The sequence below is a fragment of the Oncorhynchus nerka genome, linkage group LG23, assembly GCF_034236695.1.
Source record: "Oncorhynchus nerka isolate Pitt River linkage group LG23, Oner_Uvic_2.0, whole genome shotgun sequence".
Taxonomy (NCBI): Eukaryota; Metazoa; Chordata; class Actinopteri; order Salmoniformes; family Salmonidae; genus Oncorhynchus; species Oncorhynchus nerka.
Window position 1 is genome coordinate 28,732,849 of NC_088418.1, and position 23,682 is coordinate 28,756,530.

Sequence of the window (23,682 nt, forward strand, 5' to 3'; positions counted from 1 at the left end):
ACTCTACCTACATGTACATACTACCTCAACTAACCGGTGCCCCCGCATATTGGCTCTGTGCCGGCACCCCCCGTATATATTGTCATTTTTTACTGCTGTTCTTTAATTACTTGTTACTTTTTATCTCTTATCCTTATCTGTATTTTTTTTAAACTGCATTGTTGGTTAGGGGCTCGTAAGTAAGTATTTCACTGTAAGGTCTACCTGTTGTATTCGGCACATGTGACTAATACAATTTGATTTGTTTTCCTGACACCACACTCTGACTGCCCCCTGTAGACGGTCTCGTCATTGTTGGTGATCAAGCCCACTACTGTTGTCATCTGTAAACTTGATGATTGAATTGACGGCGTGCAAGAGCATGCAGTTGTGGGTGAACAGGGAGTACAGGAGAGGGCTGAGCACACACACTTGTGGGGCCCCTGTGTTGAGGGTCAGTGAAGTGATGTTGTTTCCTACCTTCACCACCTGGGGGCGCCAGAAAGTCCATGACCCAGTTGCACAGGGCGGGGTTCAGACCCAGGGACTCCAGCTTGATGATGAGCTTGGAGGGTACTATGGTGTTGAATGATGAGCTGTAGTCAGTGAACAGTATTCTTACATAGGTATTATTTTTGTCCAGATGGGATAGGGCAGTGTGCAGTGCGATGACGATTGCGTCATCTGTGGACCTGTTGGGGCAGTATGCAAACGGCTTGAGATATAATAACATACATTTCATATTATTTTTTTATTAAATATGCACGAGACAATTTATCCCTCTCATATGTACATATCAATTTCATACTAAATGTTATACTAAATGTATTTTAACTGCCTGTTTGCACATTCTCTGTACCCTTTGATCCATTGTTTTTCACCTTTTAGATTGTGTATTATTTCATCTTTATTTAACTAGGCACGTCAGTTAAGAACACATTCTTATTTACAATAACGGCCTACCAATTTTGTACTTGCTATTGTATTTTGTACTTGCTGTTGTTGGCCTACATGCAAGAAAGCATTTCATTGTAAGGTACTACTCTAGTCCTTGTGTAACAGGGTTGAAATAGACATCCTAGTTGTAGAGTTTTGTCATAATTTAGCAGTAGTTGTGGAGCCACCTGCTGTATTGGTTGAGTAACTGCATCACCGTGTGTATCTATATGTGTGCGCATGATCACGCGGTATTCAGCCAAAGAATTGTTAAACTTTGATGGAGGTATGTATCGTGATCCATGCTGCACCCAGTGTTTTCACTTTTAAAATTAGATCTAATGCATGTTAGGCTGTAACCCGTATTGTTTGATCAGCATTATCGATGTTGACACGTTATGTGATAGTGTTACAGAGTTGTGTCTTGTATTTATCATTTTATGGACATTTACAACATTTTCACGTTGCGTTATGCTGAAGGATAGCTAAAGTTCGCCTTGTACTTTGCTAATGAGGCTAGTCACCTCGTGAAGTGTAAGTGTATTTTTATTTTATGTTTCACGGCACTCAGATTGCATGGTGGGTTTACAGTTGTGCTGAAGTTCACAGTGTTGTGTATGTATTCGCAGGTACGTGCTCCCAAATTATATGTAATAATGATATGTTACTGTACATGTTTAGCCCATGTGCTGTGGTGATTTGTTGTGGCTGTCAGAGGAGAGTCATTATAAGTTGAGCGCTCTGTAGCCATGTTATAAATGCAATAATGTATCAAATGTATGTTATAAATAGACATTTCACTTTTCAAAAAGTATTAGAGTTGCAGCCAGAGTTGTTAAACTTTTATGGAGATTGCTTGGTGGGTTTGTAGTTGTAATGAAGTTTACACAGTGTTGTGTATGTATTTGCAGAATAAACCGTGAAAGAGAACAGCACTGTGTTCTTTGTCGATGAGATATATAAAAGCCGTTACACTTGCATTTGATAATAAACGTACTTGACTGACAATGGATTGCAATTAACCCCTTTTTTGCTGCTATACAAAGTCTAACCTATTTAATGGTTCTTTAGAACCTAAGGAAAGAGTTCTTTATATAGCCATACAGGTTCCATTCAAAACCTTAAGCATGGCTTTAATATACATTTTTAAAACATCAAATAGGGTTTAACTATCTTTAAAGCAAAGAACTTTCAATATTTAAAATTATTCTTTTTTTGGAGTGTACCAAATGTTTTAGTCTGTTAGATTATTCAAAGTGAATACCTCCAACTCTTGGCGCCAACCCCTGGTCATATGATATGAACAACCAATTAAACTGCAAGACCCCTGCTATTTCGAGTGGAGACCCCAGGGATCAGTTACCAATTTTCAGCATTGCTAGCTAGCTACATGCGACTATAACATGTTAGATTGGTTACATTCAATAGCTAGCTAGCTAACTTCATGAAATCTGTAAGTGACCTATTTTTCCCTACCTGACATTTTAAATAGCTTAGGTAGCTAGCTGTCAAAAATATATTTTCTTTATGAAACTTCAACTGGACCGTGAAAAATGTAGTGTAGGCAAGGTAACCTGGCTAGGTTAGCTAGCTAGGAATTTCTGGCAATGAGCTTGTCAGGCAGCCTTAAAAGCTAGCAAGATGTATATCGGACTTATAGCAAGTGCTGAAAACTGAAATGGTTTGCTGTCCACTAACATTTGTGAGCTAAATCGAGGAGCTTGTTCTTTGTGATTGCTAGCTAGCTATCAAAGTTAACGTCTTTAGTGTTACGGGTTGCGTCAATTCGAATCTGGTATCAGAACAGGTATGATACTGAGTCACCGATTGTATACTATGTACTTTTTATTAGCTAAGCAATAAGTGGTAAATGCTATTTTCGTATATACGGGTTCGCTGTAACACCATGCAGGGTAGAACAGAGAACTAGCCAACACACTAACGGTATCTTCTTTAATACTCTGACAGAAGTAGTTCCTGCTTCCGAGCTGGCCTATCACAGAGTAGAGACTGGGCGTGGTTTAAACTCACTCAGCCTATCGTTGATTGTTGGCGCACGAACTGGTCCCAGCCCCTAGGCGCTTCAGTGGTCAGGCGTTGTAGCTGTGTAGAATATCTATGCGCTCATACTCTCGATAGAGTTATCACACACCTGACTCCAGTTATCTAACAAAAGACCGTTTGTTCTCTACACTACGTTCTGTATGTGTCCCCCGCAACTCATTGCACAGTTCCTGTTTTTATGTTATTCTGTATTTGTCCATCAAGAGAAAGGCCCATGGCCCTGAAAATGTTAACAATGTCTCAAGTCAGCTATGTTGCATAACACATACAGCATTGTGTACATACAGCACACACAAGCCAACAGCAAATAATATTCAATCACATATGATATGGTAACGGGCTATAGTGCATAACACAGAACCTCACATTAGCTGCCCAAGTAAAATGAGCATGTGTACTAGCTAGTAGCTAGCTACTCACTATCTAGTTCTCATTTTTCTATTAGGTTGTGTGAGTTAACTTAGCCGTCAAGGGGCCACTACTGAGGACGCTAGCTATAAAAAGGTGAGGTCTGTAGTTAGCTAACTATAGCTAACGCAATTTAATAAACGTTTTATGTTTGTAGCTGTCTTAACAGTGCTATGTAAATGTGTGCTTGGATAGTGTTAACTTACCTAGCTAAATAATGCGTTAGCTTGGCAAACATTTGCATGTAGCTGAAGTTACTGTGTAGACGAGAAGGCGGGAAGAGTGTCTGCCACTTGCCATTTAAGGTAAAGTCTCCCTCTACTTTTTTGTTGTTAAAAATCGTAGTATCACAAACAACTGTTTTAGTACGGCATGTCATAATGTTGTATGCCATTCCCCTGTTGACCTTCCTGACAGTAAGTAAGACCTGCTCCTCTCCATTACCCAACATACAGCCCCACAGTAACTTCAATGATATTTATATTTTAATGTTACCTATACCTTCATAAACACAACCAAATATACAGTATAAGAATGTTTAATTACTGTTAGAATGTTGCTTTTAGCTTGAATCGAGGCCCAGCACGTCTTGTTAACTGTTTAGTGCTGGTACAGAGATCATATAATCACTTAACCATGACAATCAATTAAATGAAAATATTTTGTATTATTCAATATTAATAGATATTCTTACTTGAAAATATAACGTTCTGCACTGTTTATGATTAAAATAAATATCTCAAGCTACTTTTTGAATATTTTCATGCCTCACAGGCGATTGAAGTGTTCCCAGTGTTGCTTGTTTTAGCCTTGGTTGGAGGTGCTTTTTTACATTTATTTTTGTATAAATCTATAAGGTTTAGCAACATTATCTCTTCCCACCAAAAAGCAAGAAAGTGTTGGTTACTTTTTGCATTTCCATCTCCTGACCTAGTCAGCCATTATAATTATGCTTTAAAAGTTAGTGATATTAGCTGAGACATAACCAATATCCAGATCTGTATGGAGTCTTAGTTATCCAAAACTAATATAGTGTTTTTGATATTGGATAAAAAAACATACTCTTTTTTTCAGCAGCCAATAGGCTATTAAAATGAGGTGAAATCCATATGTTATGGTCACTTTTCTGTGGTTACAGATTGCCTATTTGGGATTGAAAGGTGGCTGTGATGTGAAAGAGTGTGTGGAGGATCATGGCACACATGACCTTTCAAAGACCATGAACTGGAGGGGAATGCCAACTGCAGCTGCCAACTGCAGCTCAAAGGGATAGTTCATTGTAAGTTAATGTTCTACTGTTGCCAAAGTCCTTCATGAATACTAGAAAGCATAGAAAGAAACTTCTAAATAAACCAAATAAACCCCAATTTTCATCTAAAGCTGCAGTGTGAAGAAACCGACTCACGTCCAGTGCAACTAACAAAGAAGTGGGGGGAAAAGCTGTGTTTTTTTTTTTTTTTCCATGGTTTGTGTGACCAACTTGCACCAAATTTCCTGAAGATGTTCAGGAAGATGAACGCTGCTTCAGGTAAGTTACTCAACCTAATGATGAATATAAAAAACATGGCATTTATATGATGAATACAGATTAGTGTCCTAAATACTGAAATTGTCCTTCAACTGCTGTAATTTGATTTCCTAACTTTTTAATCAGATTGTTACTTGGTCCTGTCCGGACCAACCAAATGTGGGGCTGTAAGCTCAAGAAGAGTCACATTGTAGTTTTATCATTGTCAAATCAAATTTTATTAGTCACATGCGCCGAATAAAACAGCTGTAGACCTTACTGCAGGGGTGGGCAACTCCAGTCCTCGAGGGCCTGATTGGTTTCACACTTTTTTCTACATCCCTAGCAAACAGATGATTAATCAAATTGCATTCTAAACTGAAGATCATGATTAGGTGATTATTGAAGTCAGGTGTGTTAGCTGGTGCAAAACTGTGACACCAATCAGGCCCTCGAGGACTGGAATTGCCCACCCCTGCCTTACAGTGAAATGCTTACTTATGAGCCCCTAACCAACAGTGCAGTTAAAAAAAAAACAAGACCAAGAGATAAAAGTAACGAGCAATTAAAAAGCAGCAGTAAAAAATGACAATATATACAAGGGGGTGCCGGTACAGAGTCAATGTGCAGGGGCACCGGTTATTTGAGGTAGTGTGTACATGTAGGTAGAATTATTAAAGTGACTATGCATAGATGACAACAGAGAGTGGGGTGGGGGGTGGGGTGCTCCGGCACCGCTTGCCATGCGGTAGCAGAGAGAACATTCTATGACTTGGGTGGCTGGAGTCTTAGACAATTGTCCTGGCACCATACGGCCAGGTCTCTGACCTCCTCCTATAGGCTGTCTCGTTGTTGTCGGTCATCAGGCCTACCACAAATGTAATGATGGTGATGGAGTCGTGCCTGGCCGTTCATGAGTGAACAGGGAGTACAGCAGAGGGATGAGCATGCACCCCTGAGGGGCCCCTGTGTTGAGGATCAGCGTGGCAGATGTGTTGTTACCTACCCTTACCACCTGGGGGTGGCCCGTCAGGAAGTCCAGGATCCAGTTACAGAGGGAGGTGTTTAGTCCCAGGGTCCTTAGCTTATTGATGAGCTTTGAGGGCCCTATGGTGTTGAACACTGAGCTGTAGTCAATGAATAGCATTCTCACATAGGTGTTCCTTTTGCCCAGGTGGGAAAGGGCAGTGTGGGGCACAATAGAGATTGCATCATCTGTAGATCTGTTGAGGTGGTATGCATATTGGAATGGGTCTAGGGTTTCTGGGATAATGGTGTTGATGTGAGCCATTACCAGCCTTTCAAAGCACTTCATGGCTAAAGACGCGAGTGCTACGGGTCGGTTGTCATTTAGGCAGATTACCTTCGTGTTCTTTGGCACAGGCACTATAGTGGTCTGCATAAAACATGTTGGTATTACAGACTCGGACAAGGAGAGATTGAAAATGTCAGTGAAGACACTTACTAGTTGGTCAGCGCATGCTCGCAGTACACATCCTGGTAATCCATCTGGCCCTGCAGCCTTGTGAATGTTGACCTGTCTAAAGGTCTTACTCACATCGGCTGCGGAGAGCGCGATCACACAGTCTTCCGGTATAGCTGGTGCTCTCATGCATGTTTCAGTGTTATTTGCCTCGAAGCGAGCATAGAAGTAGTTTAGCTCGTCACTGGGCAGCTCTCGGCTGTACATCCCTTTGTAGTCTGTAATGGTTTGCAAGCCCTGCCACATCCGACAAGCGTCAGAGCAGGTGTAGTAAGACTCTATTTTAGTCCTGTATTGACGCTTTGCCTGTTTGATGGTTCTTCGGAGGGCATAGCGTGGTTTCTTATAAGCTTCCGGGTTAGAGTCCCACCCTTGAAAGCGGCAGCTCTAGCCTTTAGCTCAGTGCGGATGTTGCCTGTAATCCATGGCTTCTAGTTGGGGTATATATGCATGGTCACTGTAGGGATGACGTCATCGATGCACTTATTGATGAAGCCAATGACAGATGTGGTGTACTCCTCAATGCCATTGGAGGAATCCCGGAACATATTCCAGTCTCTGCTAGCAAAACAGTCCTGTAGCTTAGCATCTGCTTCATCTGACCACTTTTTTTATTGATTCTAGTCACTGGTGCTTCCTGCTTTAATGTAAGGAGGAATCAGGAGGATAGAACTATGGTCAGATTTGCCAAATGGAGGGTGAGGGAGAGCTTTGTTTGTGTCTGTGTGTTGAGTAAAGGTGGTCCAGAGTTTTTTTCCCCCCCTCTAGTTACACATTTAACATGCCGTTAGAAATTTGGTAAAACCGATTTAAGTTTCCCTGCATTAAAGTTCCCGGCTACTAGGAGCGCTGCTTCTGGGTGAGTGTTTTCTTGTTTGCTTATCACGGAATACAGCTCATTCCATGCTGTCAATAGTTCCAGCCTCTGACTGTGGTGGTATGTAAACCGCTTCGAAGAATACAGATGAAAATTCTCAAGGTAGTGTTGCGGATGAATCAGAATTAGTTAGGTAACATAGATAAATAAGATGTTTTATTTATTTACGTAATATTCTTATGTGAGATACTTGTCATTAGAATGTCTCCTTTTGGACTATATTGTTGGCAGTTGCACTTTTCCCTTCTCAGCTAGGGAAAAGTCCCTTGGGGCCCAGAGAGGGGAGAGGTCAGGTTTGAACATTGTCTTCATATGTGAATGTATCTGTTAAACCATGTGAAGGGCTCCACAATGTCTGTACGCCAGTCACCCCCTCCTTTTCCCATTGGGGGGAGGTGTCTGGAACCATTTTATTACCCATCTGATGTTGCACTTATCTTTCATAGTATATGACCTAGAGGCTCACTCCCCTCAGTGAGCTTGTCCAGGAGTGGATTGTACTTGAGATGGGAGTATCTAGAGTTGACAATTGATATATGCCATTGGATGAGGTAATGTTTTGGTACTATGAAGTACCAAAACGAGATTAGAACCTCGTCTTAGAGACCAAACTGAGCAATAATTTATAGCTAATGCTATCTGGTTATGGGATACTCCTCTCTCAAGTAAATGTCTTTCTTTGGGAACTGTTCCTAAGATCTGTGGTTTGTCATGTAAGTTGAGAGGGGTGTATCTTGGCTATAAAAGATCTTGTTATTCTCTTATAGGCGCACTCAGAATTAATTTATAGACACTGAATTCATCTGAGAGTCAAAGGGCTATGGTGAAGCTCATATAATTAAAGATGAAGTTTAAGTATAACTCTGACTGGTGTGTGGTTTGTAAACTCTCCTCATTTAGTAATACAGGAAATTACCACGACGGTAGGTAGTGTGGTCTACAGTTTATCATGAAATACAGTGGCTTGCGAAAGTATTCACCCCTTTGGCATTTTTCCTATTTTGTTGCCTCACAACCTGGAATGAAAATTGATTTTTGGGGGGTTTGTTTCATTTGATTTACATAACATGCATATCACTTTCAAGATGCAAAAGACACACAAATTGAAAACTTGAGACTGCATAACTATTCAACCCCTCAAAATCAATAATTTGGGGGGTTATAATAATAATAACTTTCTCAGCAATTATAGCTGCAAGTCTCTTGGGGTATGTCTCTATAAGCTTGGCACATCTAGCTACTGGGATTTTTGCCCATTCTTCAAGACAAAACTGCACCAGCTCCTTCAAGTTTGGTTCCTCTGGTGTACCAAACTCTTTAGGTCATACCACAGATTCTCAATTGGATTGACATCTGGACTTTGACTAGGCCAATCCAAGACATTTAAATGTTTCCCCTTAAACCACTCAACTGTTGCTTTCAGCAGTATGCTTAGGGTCATTGTCCTGCTGGAAGGTGAACGTCCGTCCCAGTCGCAAATCTCTGGAAGACTGAAACGGGTTTCTCTCAAGGATTTCCCTGTATATAGCACCATCCATCATTTCATCAATTTTGACCGGTTTCCCAGTCCCTCCGAAGAAAACATCCCCTCAGAATGATGCTGCCACCACCATGCTTCACTGTGGGGATGGTGTTCTCGGGGTGATAAGAAGTGTTGGGTTTGTGCCAGACATAGTGTTTTCCTTGATGGCCAGAAAGCTCAATTTTAGTCTCATCTGACCAGAGTACCACCTTCCATATGTTTGGGGAGTCTCCCACATGCCTTTTGGCGAACACCAAACGTGTTTGCTTTTTTCTTTAAGCAATAGCTTTTTTTCTGGCCACTCTTCCATAAATCCCAACTCTGTGGAGTGTACGGCTTAAAGTGGTCCTATGGACAGATATTCCCATTTCCACTGTGGAGCTTTGCAGCTCCTTCAGGGTTATGTTTGGTCTCTTTGTTGCCTCTGGTGAATGGCCTCCTTTCCTGGTCTGTGAGTTTTGGTGCCATATTCTTTCAATTTTTTAAAATGGATTTAATGGTGCTCCAGGGGATGTTCAAAGTTGTGGATCTTTTTTTATAACCCAACCCTGATCTGTACTTCTCCACAACTTTGTCCCTGGCCTGTTTGGAGAGCTCCTTCTTCTTCATGGTGCCGCTTGCTTAATGGTGTTGCAGACTCTGGGGCCTTTCAGAACATGTATATATGTATACTGAGATCATGTGACACTTAGATTGCACACAGGTGGACTTTATTGAACTAATTATGTGACTTCTGAAGGTAATTGGTTGCACCAGATCTTTTTTAGGGGCCTCATAGCAAAGGGGGTGAATACATATGCAATCACCACTTTCCTGTTTTAATTTTATATAATTTTTTTAAACAAGTTTTTTTCATTTAATTTCACCAATTTGGATTATTTTGTGTATGTCCATTACATGAAGTCCAAATGAAAATCTATTTAAATTACAGGTTGTAATGCAACAAAATAGGAAAAATGCCAGGGGGTGAATACTTTTGCAATGCACTGTACTCTACCTCAGAGTACAGTGCATTGCAATAGCTAGAGATTTCCTTAGATATCGTGCACGAGCTGTTATATACAAAAATACATAGTCCGCCGCCCCTTTTCTTACCAGAGGCCGCTGTTCTATACTGACGGTGCAGCATTTCACCAACCAGCTGTATGTTGATAGTGTCGTCGTTCAGCATAAGATATTACAGTTTTGGTAAATGTAATCTTCAGCGTAGGTCATCTATTTTATTGTCCAAAGATTGCACGTTTGCTAGCAGAATGGAAGTAAGTGGGGGTTTATTTGATCACCTACCAATTCTCCGAAGGCAGCCCGCCCTCCGGCCCCTTTTTCTCCACCTCCTCTTCACACAAATCACTGGGATCTGGGCCTGTTCCCGAGAAAGCAGTATATCGTTCGCGTTGGCCTCCTCAGACTCATTAAAGGGGAAAAAACGACTCTGCCAGTCCGTGGAGAGTAATCGCAGTCCTGATGTCCAGAAGTTATTTTCGGCCATAAGAGATGGTAGCAGCAGCAACATTATGTACAAAATAAGTTTTAAAAATAAGATATGAACAAATAAATAAGATATGAACAAACAAAACACAATCAGGTACATCTTGCCAAGTGTATGTTCTCTACAGAAGGTGTAAACGGTACAGCCAAATTGTTACTTGCATAGTAGCAATATAAGAAATAGTGTCAATATAAATCAAATAATATACAGTATGTACAAGAACAATATCATTGATAGATGAGGTAATATGCATACAATCAGGGGTAAAGTGGCTGAACAGCAGGATAAAAACAAGTACATTAGCAGCAACGTATTGGTGTGTGTGTGTTAGGAGAGAGTCATTTGAATAGAGGCGGTGCAGGTGACTGGTCCGTCCAAACCACGCATGAACAAGGGAATCTATATTCCGAGAGCATGTTTCTGTCCTGCCCTTGACTTTGGTGCAGGGCATGTGATGTCCATAGCCTCTTCGTCGCAATACTCCCTGATCTTCTCAAAAACATAAGTTTGTCTAGCTGTGTCCAGTCCAGGTGGTGCTTGTACAGGCAGACCATCTATGGGAGGAAGGATGTCAGCGTTGCCCAGCAGCTGAAACCTGGTCCCGACTGAGTCCAAACGCTCCTTTGCGACAACAACACCAGGCTCCAGAGGATCGAAGCTGTAAAACAGGAAATAACCCCAAAAATTGACAAGACATTATAACCTTGCACAACATCAATTCACCTCCCAAGTTTAGATGAGAAGAATAATAATCTCATACAATGAAGTGCTGGAACTGCCTGAACTGTGGCAGCAGCCTGAAGTAAGTCAGGTGTTGTTGCCAGCCATAGCTTTCCACCAGCACAGTACCATCCTCCAGTCCAACCAGCTGTGGGATGTTGACCCTTGTTGTCCTTCACAACACCAGCAATCTCAGACAAGGTGTTTACTCTGGTCTTTCTGAAGCGCTGCTTGATGAGGCCGAAGCACCAGTCGGGGGCAAATTTGGTGTGGCCTGTGATCAAAAAGTGAAGGTCCAGACTCTGGTGGAGCTTGTGCATAGTCCGCCAGGCACAATACCAGAGAACAAACTTGTTCTTCTTTTGGCCACTGCAGTTATCACAATTCAGGTCCACACGTGTTTCCCAAACTCCGTAGTTGAAGAAATGATGCATGTAGCTGGTGACTGTGCTCCTGCCTTTGCTGTATGACATGCCTTCATCAATCAAGTAGTTGACTTGTTGTGATATTCCTTCACAGCAGACACCAAACAAGCCACACTTGCGAGGAGTTAAAAAGTAGATGGGACCTGGCTGCATGGGGTCAGAAGGATAGTGTACCTGCAAACAACAAAAGAACAGTAAGATAAGTTAATGAAACGAAAATGTAACGCAAATCGTGATATTTTTAATGCATCATTATCAGGAAAGTTTCACTTACCTACAAATGTGCAGAGTAGCAGCACTGCATACAGAAACACAATCTTGGAAACTGGAAGTTAAAACGATAACACACAGCCCGATTACACGTACCTCTGGAAAATACAGAAATAATGTGTGCTCAATAAAAGTAGTGCCAATCATGTTTGAGGTCAATTAAATAATCAAAACGTGTTGTTTATGGTTCAAATACCAAGTGCTGTCATCGATTCCTAGTAGAGAGGCCACACTGCTGCTTTTGTCACATGGCATGGCAGCAGCTTTCCACCAAAGTGTTTGTGTCCTGGGTGGCGTCCTGGTATACTATTGCATCATATTCTGCGTAGTTGTTGGTTCACCACTCACTGAAAGTTCTCATGCTTCAGGTGTAACCTGTGCTTACTTGGGACAGCTCTCTTTTTGATGGGAGGCATTAGACCATTCTCCTTGTATAACTGTTACAGGAGAGTCAGGCGTGTTCTACTGACGCTGAAGGACAAATTCCAGATAAAAAACATTTTGCCATTATTATACAATACCATCAGACACACCTGGCTAACTTGATGGGTCATGTAATCATCTGGCAAAGTTTAGTCTTTTGTTTAGACATGCTAGCTAAACAATTAACCATAATCCTAATCCATAGAGTACTAGCAATACAAACCGATTGTCATAGCTATCTGAAGTTAACCAAAAAGGTTCAATGTTAGCTAGTTATCTATCTAACATTAGGCTATAACTCACAATGCGAAATCGCATTCTGAGAACATTACTACACACAGATCATATATGTAATGTTAGCTAGCGAGCCAGCCATCTAATGTCAGCTCGCTAGCTGACCGTAAGCTTGCAATGAAAACAACTTTCTGACAAAATTAGAAACATATAATATCTGAAGCTAGCTGGATTCTTATCCATATACGTGGATGAATGCTTCATGGCAGACTGCAGCCCCTTTCATTAAATAAGACGTCCTGCGTTTCCGTTTAGTTTGAACAGATTGCTTGGCCCGTTGTTGTGTCAAGTCACTCTGGTTCACACTGACCGTGTGCAATTGCCATAAGGATCATCTTAAACTTTAGCCCCCACCCAAACTCGGACTATTTTACTCACCCTAGCAGAGCTGTTTAGGCTGTTTATATGTTATCCAGAGTGTTGGTAGTGTCAACTGTGCTCCTATAACAATTTAATTATGCTTTTTTTTGCTGACGTTTACTGACACCAGCCATATTCAACCGGTGTTCATAAATTCATCAGTTATTCTGCGCTCTGGCACACTCAGACGAGACTGCTCTGAAACAGCTGTTGCAGTGACATTCTATTGAAATGGATACTTGCATAGTGGAGTCTTTTGTTAAGTTTTACTATGCAATGCACAAAAAAGCTGCGTTAGACAGGATTACCTACACATACTGACCAGCTCAAATAGACAGAAGCGTGCTATATGGCAGACTAATCCAAACTCATCTCTCAAACACATTTTGAAGGAAAGAAATTCCACAACAGGTGACTACCTCATGAAGCTGGTTGACAGAATGCTTGAGTATGCAAAGCTGTCAAGGCAAAGGGTGGCTACTTTGAAGAATATAAAATATATTTCAATTTGTTTAACACTTTTTTGGTTACTACATGATTCCATATGTGTTATTTAATCGTTTTGATGTCTTCACTAAAATTATGTAGAAAATAGTAAAAAATAAAGACAAACCCTTGAATGAGTAGGTGTGTCCAAACTTTTGACTGGTACTATATTTATATATATTTTTTAATTGCCTGTTTTTGGCATTAGTCCATGTCACATATCAATTTGCCAACAATGTAAAATATGTTTAGTGAGTTAATAAAGCCACATACAAACATTTCTCGATTAAGGCAGCTCCAAAATGTTTCAGTCTAACTCAGTGCTTTCTGTGGTGGAGGGGCAGCTGCGGAATACAGAGAGTGTAGGTGTTGGTAATCTTCTTTAGTTGCGCCGTGATTGGCTCAGTGTTCCGTCACTCATGGGGACACTACGTCACCGCAGAATCTTCAGGGAGAGTTAGGCAGTTTAAGCCCCCTTGGGTGTTGACATAGATTTACATTAGAAGTCCCCATCCAAGAAGGCACAAGGTCATTGGCCACAGGTAAAATGATGTCAAATCATGTTATGTCTACCGTAGCTTTGATTGGACTGATGAATGCACTAACTGTAAGTCGCTCTGGATAAGAGCATCTGCTAAATGACTCAAATGAAAATGTGAATGTAGGACAGAGTTCCTGCATTGTGGTCCAGATACACCCCTATTCTGGAGGACTAATGGCCAGACACTACAGTCTTTATATTGCTGTGTCTGAACCAGTAACTCTGCTTATTGCACTCTAAACTCGAGGACTTGTCATTGTTTCCCAATCCAGAGTCTTTACTTGACCTGCTGATGTCTTGAGACTGATGGAAGAACACCTTTCCCACTCCACTCAACCTCCCAGTAATGTCCAGACAGAGTCTCTCACACAGCACCTGCCGGGCCAAAACAAATCTCTCTGGTTGATTAGCTGTTCTTGCTGTTCAGCAGTCACTTTGTTCAGCCCTCACTGAGAGGTTTTTGAATACTGTGTTTGAGTCCAAAGTGAGCTGGCAGAAATCAGGAAGAAGAGAAGGTCAAAGTTCTAAAGTTGTAAAGGGCAAAGTTGCAGATACCCTGCCTTTGAATCAGTGGAGAGAAATTGCAGTTAGCTAGAAACTGTCTTTCCAAATAAAACTAAATGTGCAACCAAAAATGGTTTTGTATGACCTGAAAGGGTTCTGGGACATTTCAGTGGGCCTTATAGATGATTCCAAAGAAACACATTCCAGCCCTCTTTTATTAACCAAAGGCATTTCCAGTTCAATAATAGGGTAGTAGTCTGTCACCTTGATATAATATTCAGACAACAATGAAAAAATATGACGTATTTCTTCTTAATCCCGCGGTGAAGCACTGGGGTTTCGTTTCGATTTAGGCTACTCCCACTCATCACTGTGTCGAAAGTCAGCAGGCTACACAGTATTTCATAATCAGGGCTCTCTCTTATCATGTTATTACAACGTCAGCAAACATATTTTCGATGCAAAGTCCACGTGTAGCCTACAGTAAGACTACAATAACATTTCATCATCAGTGATGTTGTCATGCATTTTCGATCTGCTTCAAATGATATTCATGATGTCACACAGCCTGAGGCTCAAATCAACGTGTATTTGTCATGTGCGCCGAATTCAACAGGTAAAAAAGGTATTAGGTGAACAATAGGTAAGTAAAGAAATAAAACGACAGTGAAAAATAAACATACAATGCAAATAGTCCGGGTAGCCATTTGATTACCTGTTTGAGTACCTGTTCAGGAGTCTTATGGCTTGGGGGTAAAAACTATTGAGAAGCCTTTTTGTCCTAGACTTGGCACTCCGGTACTGCTTGCCATGCGGTAGTAGAGAGAACAGTCTGACTGGTGTAGCTGGTTCTATTAAGTCAAAAAGAAAAATAGGCCTACGTTTTTTAAAAATTGATAACATTATGGGCTTAATATAAATAAGATATTTTTGTTCAATGGCAAACATTAAAGTAGCCCAATTTCGATTGCTACTAAATGAAATAAAACAAATCAGATTGAATAGCCTACATTAATATTTACAGAAAATGACTCGAAAAAATACATGGAAACGAAGCCTACAGAAAATTACAAACAATTGCAATTTATAGCCTCAGCTCAAGCCATGCAAATCGGAAAAAGTGTCTCAAACATGTTTAGATGCGTCCTATTCAACGCTGGCTTGGTATGACATTTACAGTAGCCTATTCGATGTGTGTGAATATTGCTAAAAACAATACATTGACTTTCCGAACACCTGTAAAACATAAACGAATATAAATGTCGTGGTAAATATGTGATCTTAATTGTTTTCCAACCGTCGCAGGTACGGAAAGTGAAACAGGTATTGGCTTCACCCTATTCGTTTTGAGAAACTATAAAGGTCGCATTCCTACAGGTAAGATGGTATACCCAAACATTAGTAACAAGACCGTGACATTTGACATAGCTAAGCCTGTTTTGTATTACAAAGATATACTTTTTTTGCTCCGCGTCTCGTTTTCATTACCAACATGCATAGGCCTACGAAGTCTTTGCTTATTTGTTTGTTGCTAACCCTGTGCAATGGTTTCTCGGTGGGCTGCAGATGGATGGACGATCACAAATTCCTACAACACAGTGAGACCTTAATGAACGTACTCAATATTATGGTGAGTAGATTCTTATATTTTTGTTATTCTAAACCATTGCTGTAATTGTATCGTGCCAACAGAAATTGAAGCTGAATTCTATGATTTTGAATATTGTACATTAAGTATTGAATGTATACATTGACTTTGTATTTATCATGTTTTTTTTCTTCTCTCTCTTAAACATAGGGTGGGGAGTTTACTACAGACAGTGTGGACATACCTTTCCCAGAGGACCTGTACGAGCAAGCTGAATATTTACCAGTAAGTTAGGCAGTCTTGTGAGATAGTCAACCTTTTAGCATGGGATGTACTGGTGCACAGAGGATGTATGCATTAGCATTGTACTGACATTCCAGAAAAATGAACACCCCGACATTATTGTATGTCGATCATGAACTATTTTGATTGGGAAATATGAATTAATTTAGTACGGATCAGGTTAAAGTCATTTCCTCATGTCTTTCATTTTACAGACTGATGACACAATTTGGTTCATCCTCCAAACCCTTGACAAGATCGCTGAGCTGTTTGATGGAAAACTAGACTCTGTCTGGGACGAGAAGAAAGTGGAGATCTTCCTCAATGTTCTCACCAGTCAGTCTGATGGCCTTCAGTCATGTGTAAGTATAACGTCTTCATATTCTACAGTTGGAATAGGACTTCTCTAGCCTGGTCCAAGATATGTTTGTGCTCTCTTACCAACTCAGTTGGACATTGACAACGATCAAGTTGTCAAAACAGATCTAGGACCATGCATGCTAGACATTTTAATATGAGCACATATTCATTTGAATGAATGGACTGAGTCTCAGAGAGTTGGAGGAATGCAATATCTATATTGAGAACGTTATTTTTATTCCACAAACAGACTGCAACTATAGTGCAATTCTTTCTCCTCAAATTATTTAAACTACTCACACTTGTGTTATACTTTAATGGGCCTTTTGTTTAAATTGGTAATGTATTTGTAGGGAAACACAATGCATTGATAATAACTTATAGGAGATACAAACATTCAGTCATGCTTTTATCATCAATCCAGGTTAGGGCCCAGAAAAAAAATAGCAAGAATCTGCAAATGTACTTCAAGAGGCTGAACAACCACGTCCTTAAAAGAATGGTGAGTTTTTATTGAAATAATATTTCATATGTGGCCATAATGAGATGAATCATCATGGTCACATTGAGCCATTGGATCCCGTTTTACAATAATCTTCTACATACAGTACCAGTAGAACTTTTGGACACACCTACTCATTCAAGGGTTTTATTTTATTTTTTAGAATAATAGTGAAGACATCAAAACTATGGAATAACACATATGGAATCATGTAGTAACCAAAAAAGTGTTAAACAAATGTAAATATATGCCAAGAGTGCAAAGCTGTCATCAAGGCAAAGGTTGGCTATTTTGAAGAATCTCAAATATAAAATATATTTTGATATGTTTAACACTTTTTTTGGTTACTACATGATTCCATATGTGTTATTTCATGGTTTTAATGTCTTCACTATTATTATACAATGTAAAAAAAATAAAGAAAAACCTTTGAATGAGTAGGGGTGTCTAAACTTTTGACTGGTACTGCATGTGTCCATAACAATATACTGTACATACATTGAAAATGGTAGTTACACTGGAAAGTACAGTGTAAGTACAAAAATAAATACATGATTCAATTTGGCTAAACCTTCCCTCATCCTATAATTGTTGTTTATTTGACAAATACTTGAAACTGTTCATGGTGTAAACAGATTTAACAATGTGTACCGATCTACACTGCAGTAACATGTACTTGTTTAATTTAGGGCTCAATTTAATCCTTAATGCTAAAGAGCTGCGCTACAGTGCGATAGAAATGTAAAGGCAATGTTCCCTTCTGTATGATGAGGGTATTCTGGTTTTCAACTGCTAATATGTTTGTGGCTTTGTCACCAATCTGCAGGCATACAGTGCTCATGCATGGGAGCTGGTCAGGAAAGAGGTTAGGACACATCTGAGGAGGCTGGTTCTTCTGGGTTCAGCTACAGAAAACAGCATCTAAACTCAGCAACGCAATAATTATCGTCAAGTATGAGTGACGTCATGTATTTCGCCTGTTTCTTTGTATTTTTTATGATATGTTTATTGATTCCACATGGAAATGTTTTTTTTATTATTTGGTTTTAAATCTATTTATTTATTAACTTTTATTTATTCTGTTGCTGGATACATTTTTATACACAAAATTACTGTAGATGTATGCTTTTACCTGCTACTTCATTAAATGCATTTTTGACTACATATGGATTTGGCAATCACTGTTTAACAGTATATGGTATAGTAATAGTTTTCATAACAACAATAGAGCTTAGGCATTGTGATGTTTTTGAAAAAAATGACAGCTCTAGACAAAAACAACTTTCTCTCGAGACTAATTGTTTTTTTTGTCTTTAGACATTTAAGGCAAAGTCCACTTTACAATGCTGCCATATCATAGTACAGGCAAGAGTATAACATTATTAGCAATCAGCAATGGGACGGCCTACATATTTATCCAGGCCACATGTCCACTTAACAAAACACCCACATTGATACAATTTGAAGGGGTGTGATCAGGTCGAGTATTTACAACTGAAACAGGAGAAGCTGAAAAGAGAAAGCCTTTCTATGGACAAGCCTCGTTAAACAAGCATTGCAATAACTAACTTTTGTCGCATTCACCCTATTATTTAACAATCAAAATAGTAGCACCAATTCAAAACTCCTTTTATAGAGACACCAAATCGAGCACAACTGAAAAGAATACATGAACACATTTGAGATAAGAGAAAAACATGCGATTAGAAAAACAGGAATCAACAATCTGTTCCTCTACGTGCATCTTATATAGGAGGTATCGAAAAGAACACGCGCGCATGTATTCTAAAATGACATTACCCATATGGATGGATCTATAACATGAAGAAATAGTGGTCATCTGAACAAATCACTAAACATAAGATACATCCTGTAACACCATGGATGAGACATTGGCCTTTGAGTCCAGGGCCGTATTCATATTGCATCTCAGAGTAGGGTTGCAGATCTTTGATCAGATCCCCCTTGTCTATTCATTTTCATCTGAGGCAAAAACGGATCATAGATCAGCAGTCCTACTCTGAACGCTTAACGAATACGGGCCGGATAGGCATTGAGATGCATTGGATGACAGGAGAGCTCAGTCGCCATCTCCGCGCCGATGCAGCTCACTCCTGCTTCCAAGCTGCAGCAGCCTCTGCTGGCCCAGGCTGAGCATACACTGAGATGTCCTCATACAGATCACCACAATGCTCGATCTCCAAGCCCTGCATGCGTCAAATACAGGGGGAGGGGGGGGGGGGGGGGGGGAATGTACTATTTACTACATTACAACTAAACGTATTGTGATGAAATGTAATTTTGTGCACATGCAATGAATACACTCGTAGAAATAAATACAAAATTAGGCTACAGTTTATGTACAATGTGCTGCTTTTACATGAATTCCATTTGTTAATGACAATTTGATGGTTATGCTGTTGGTATGTCTTTACTGGTACATCAACAAGTTGATTGTGTAAAGCAAGTTAAAGCAGAAGTAGTACCTAAATATTTCCGTACTATTTTAATTAGAAGCAGTGTTTAAGGAAGATGAAGCCCCACCATTAATATTTAAAAAATGGGGGGGGGGGCCAAATGAATGCAGAAAATAAGAAGTGTACGCTGGAATGACGACACTCAACATGCACAAACACAAAAAAAAGGAAACAACACCACCTTAGCAAATGCTAAAATGAAAACATTTTGTTATCCAAATTATGACAATGGTAACAAACAAGCTGTGGTTAAAGAGTCACTGAAGCAGAGAGAGAGAGAGAGAAAGAAGCATGCAGCTGTGAGGAAAAACACAATTTCCTGTTTGTCACTGATAGCCGATCACGTCTAAAGTTAGGCTGATTCCACTATTGTTGCTAATGTTAACAAAAATATTAGTGTCACAGCTCTTAATGTGGGACTTTGACTGTGGAAAATCACCTCCACTTAGTCTATTGCGCATATTGAACATTCATGATACTCTGTACAGCCTAACCTATGGATTGTGCACCCATGAAATGCCGTATCAACCTACTCAGTGACACCCACAGAAGACAACTTTGTAGAGTTTACACAAATATTAGCATCATAGCTCTTATAGCAGGACATTGACTGGGGGAAATCACCTCCTCATGAATATTCAACACACATAGTAGACTAAGTGGGGAGGGGACTTCAAAATCCCGCAATAAGAGCTACAGAATGACAACAACAACAACAAAAAAACTCTACAGAGTTGTCTTCTGTGGGTGTCACTGCGTAGGTTGATTACGCCATTTCATGGGTGCACAATCCATAGATAAGTCTGTACAGTGTACACGTATACCCACAATGCAATTCTGAAGTTTAATACATTTAGAGTGCGATTTCAACTGGTTTAATTTTATTTAGAACTAACAGGGCTGGAATTAATCTACCGGTAGCCTATGTGCCATGTATAGGTATCTTATGTTGAATCTATTTTAAGACATAACATAAGGAAATCTTTGTTGGTTATATGCTGACTGTAATTACCCACCAATTGATGTAACCTACAGGTGTCGGATCTTAATTTGATCACCCTGTTGATGCAGGAAACTTGTAGTGTATTGAAGGCTTCTAAAGTTTTTTTAAAAATGTCAAACTTGATTTTCCCTAACATAACATGTATCAACCCCTCCCAAAAAAATTACATTAATAACAATCCACACAGTAACTAACACTTCCCTGCAGAAATGAAATTAGCATAATAAAAACATCCCCATAAAAATCAGTCTGTTAAAACTCGAGATATCAGTTGTTTTGCATGGGCTGCATTTCAATCCCTATTTTTTTCCCGTAAAGTAACATGCGCAGAATGTAAGGTTGTTTGGTGCACACGAATAGGTGTCCTGAACACAGGTTGCACAGCCACTCCAGAATGAGAAATTGTGCGGTAACAGTGGATACTTTCTGGTACTATACGGTAGTTAATAATGGTAATGATACCAAATGGCTCTGAGTGGTATAAGTTTTAATGGTTCCCAAAGGAACTCAAATAATTTACAGTGTTACCTTCGCATCGTAAAATAGGTGCAACCTGATTTTCAATAGGCCTACATTCCCTAAACAGACATGAATTCAAACGGAATTGACCCAAACTCTGACGTCTTGTCCTTTTAATATGAACCAAATTGTTACACTGCAGCCTATTGCAGCATACAAGATAGTAGGGAGAACATATAGAGAATTGAGGTGGTTTTAGCTCCATTTTCATCAAAAACCACAGAAGACCCTGTTATCATCATTAGCATACTGTACCTCATAGATGTGATCATGTTCAGGTTCTTCATAAATGGCATCTTCCTTTTTCAACTGAAAGAAAATGAGAGACAACTGAAAACAATTCTGCATAATAAAAACCAAGTATCAAATTGTACATATTACACCATATATTTTACACATACTGTATCACACACTGTACCCTCTCACCTTTGTGTCAAAATAATACAACTTTTGAAAAGCTCGAAGATCAGAATGTAAGTAGTCAATGTGAATAAATTATTTCATCTGTTTTGTTGTGTCAGGTACATTCAAACATATTGAAATCACACCAGATAATGCATTAAAATACATCATTTTGTTTTTGCTGAGGTTTTCAGGTAGGTATATTTATTGTGTCATGCGACTCACCAGGGATTGGTGGCGTAGCAGTGGGGCAAGAGCAAACAGCGTTAAGAGTAACGCCTGGAGAAATATCAAAGCATCCTTCAGCTTGCTTCTCCTTTCTGCATTTTCACTGTTAGAGGGTCCTTTATACACACACACACACACACACACACACACACACACACAGATAATTACGAGTTTGTAAATTTGCAAATTACGAGTTTTGACAATCTATGACCATCTTTAAATCCGAGGATGACAATGATGCAGATTATATATATATATATTTTTTAATCATAGTAGTTAATAAAGCAATACATATCCTTAAACAGATGCCATCCCATTGACAAAAACGATTCCAAATAGTTTTCAACCAATCATTCTTAACATTTTATGTCACCATCCGAGATTGCATTGGGCTATACTGTAGTCTACTTACTGAGCACTTGTAGCTCTGTCCCTGGCCCCCAGGTGATGTTGTTAATCAGACAAAAGTAAAATCCGGTGTCCTCCGTCTCTACATGTCTGAGTTCGATCGAGGCGTTTCGTAACATGCTCTTCTGCCTCACAGTGACCCGGTCCCCCTCTATCTTCTTCCCAGTGGTGTTGTATTCTGAGGCCTTGTACCATTCCACCGTGGCAGGCTGGTTTCGGTCCGACACCACACAGAATATGGCCACAGTGCGATTGGTCTTCACCCCATAGAAACGAGGCTTCTGGGTGACCTGTAGGGGGCTGTTTAAAGCCACTGGAGAGACGAATGGGATGAGAGACACAAGGTTTGGTCAGTGAGACAGGTGATGGAAGCGTTGAACTATTTTATAAAACCTACTACTGTTAAATTAACATGATTCATTAGCAAATGTTGTCAGATATTTGTTATGAGGAAATGGAAATTATCACATAGATAATCAAACACTAATCTTTCATATAATTCCTGTAATCTTTCGTATCTGATTAATTATATAATATATAAATGTGTAAGCATGTTAGACATCAGTATATGAAATAATGTATAAACCTACCCAAGCTATTTCAAATGACCGTATGCCTGTTTTACAGTAACAGCCTAATAAATATCCTGCTTGTTTTACAATGATACAAAACGACGAAGTAAATGTAAAAAAACAAAACATAAATGAATGGCAAATACCAATAATACAATGGATTAAACAATCTTGGATGTAACAAATTGTACATGGATCACAACTAAATGTTTATTACAGATATATTGTGAGGTTAGTTTGACTTCCTCTTTTACACAGATGGGCAGGAAACAATGCTGGAGACGTGGTCCAATGCAACAACAACACAAAATACTTGCAAAACAAACGTTTATAAATATCCAACATGTAAAATATGTGTAAATATCGATACAAAGATAACTTCAAGAACAGCTTAAACATAATGCTTGGGGTAAAGTGATGACTCTAGTGTTTTATGTCTCATTTTGTCAGCAAATCACTCTTAAACCAATCTCTTACCTGAGAGGTTCACAAAGATGAGCCCACAACATCCAACCAGTAGCCAGCACATGGCGGTCAACATTACTACTGTAGATTGCAAAAGCACAAGTTGTACTAGCCCCAAAATAATCTATGCAGAATAGCACCTTGACTGTAGCGTGGAGAGAGACACCAGCATCAGTGGGTGTGACCACTGTTTGGTTGCGCATGCCCCATTCAAGATAATCAAACAAATAAGAGACAGGATATGATTAAAGGGATAGTTCACCCACATTTCAAAATTGCAATCTTGCTTGACTTACATGTTAGTTTTGAAAATGCCAAAGATAGCGGATGGTAGCAGTGGCGACATAAACAACCCCAAAGAGTGAATTGTATTCATGAAGTGAATTGCACTGAATTGTCTTTGTCTCCAGACTGCTTACAAGGTAAGGAAACAAAATGTGAATTTGTCATTTGGTTGAGCTATCCCTTTAAGTTGCAAACTACCAAACACAAACTGAAGTCACACACTAACAGGTATGACCCAAGTTGATTAAACTGCCTTTAGAAAACAATTAGTCGACAAACAGTTAACATTTTCCAACAAACATC

At 39.6% G+C, this 23,682-nt stretch overlaps 2 protein-coding genes across 5 annotated transcripts; one reads left to right on the forward strand and one right to left on the reverse strand.

Moving 5' to 3' along the window:
• The first annotated feature begins 1,183 nt into the window (after positions 1 to 1,183).
• LOC115106665 (interferon a3-like) lies at positions 1,184 to 18,184 on the forward strand. 4 transcript variants are annotated; one of them, XM_029629608.2, is made up of 9 exons: positions 1,184 to 1,544; positions 3,425 to 3,483; positions 4,526 to 4,666; positions 4,768 to 4,915; positions 15,855 to 15,918; positions 16,087 to 16,161; positions 16,374 to 16,520; positions 16,943 to 17,020; positions 17,847 to 18,184. In XM_029629608.2, the coding sequence occupies exons 5-9, from the start codon at positions 15,859 to 15,861 to the stop codon at positions 17,943 to 17,945; spliced, it is 459 nt and encodes a 152-aa protein (XP_029485468.1). In that variant the 5' UTR covers positions 1,184 to 1,544; positions 3,425 to 3,483; positions 4,526 to 4,666; positions 4,768 to 4,915; positions 15,855 to 15,858; the 3' UTR covers positions 17,946 to 18,184. The 4 variants fall into 4 exon arrangements, with proteins under 4 accessions (XP_029485468.1, XP_064864105.1, XP_029485469.1 ...); XM_065008033.1 differs by lacking the exons at positions 1,184 to 1,544; positions 3,425 to 3,483 and having other exon boundaries at positions 4,095 to 4,666; XM_029629609.2 differs by lacking the exons at positions 1,184 to 1,544; positions 3,425 to 3,483; positions 4,526 to 4,666; positions 4,768 to 4,915 and adding an exon at positions 9,734 to 15,665.
• Positions 17,010 to 23,275, reverse strand: cd79b (CD79b molecule, immunoglobulin-associated beta). The gene is made up of 5 exons (XM_029629606.2): positions 23,107 to 23,275; positions 22,062 to 22,370; positions 21,647 to 21,765; positions 21,275 to 21,328; positions 17,010 to 19,227 (listed from the first exon to the last, which is right to left on the reverse strand). Exons 1-5 carry the CDS (start codon positions 23,168 to 23,170, stop codon positions 19,129 to 19,131), a joined length of 645 nt encoding a protein of 214 aa, XP_029485466.2. The 5' UTR covers positions 23,171 to 23,275; the 3' UTR covers positions 17,010 to 19,128.
• Positions 23,276 to 23,682: the final 407 nt, after the last annotated feature.

Excerpts from the sequence above, each read along its gene's own strand:
- LOC115106665 (XM_029629607.2), top strand. The coding sequence starts at position 15,781 with ATGCATAGGCCTACGAAGTCTTTGCTTATTTGTTTGTTGCTAACCCTG. Across the intron at positions 16,162-16,373 it reads AGCAAGCTGAATATTTACCA|ACTGATGACACAATTTGGTT; the intron begins GTAAGTTAGGCA and ends TTCATTTTACAG. Across the intron at positions 17,021-17,846 it reads ACCACGTCCTTAAAAGAATG|GCATACAGTGCTCATGCATG; the intron begins GTGAGTTTTTAT and ends ACCAATCTGCAG.
- cd79b (XM_029629606.2), bottom strand. The coding sequence starts at position 23,170 with ATGTTGACCGCCATGTGCTGGCTACTGGTTGGATGTTGTGGGCTCATC. Across the intron at positions 21,766-22,061 it reads GACAGAGCTACAAGTGCTCA|GACCCTCTAACAGTGAAAAT; the intron begins GTAAGTAGACTA and ends GTGTGTATAAAG. Across the intron at positions 21,329-21,646 it reads TGCTACGCCACCAATCCCTG|TTGAAAAAGGAAGATGCCAT; the intron begins GTGAGTCGCATG and ends ATTTTCTTTCAG.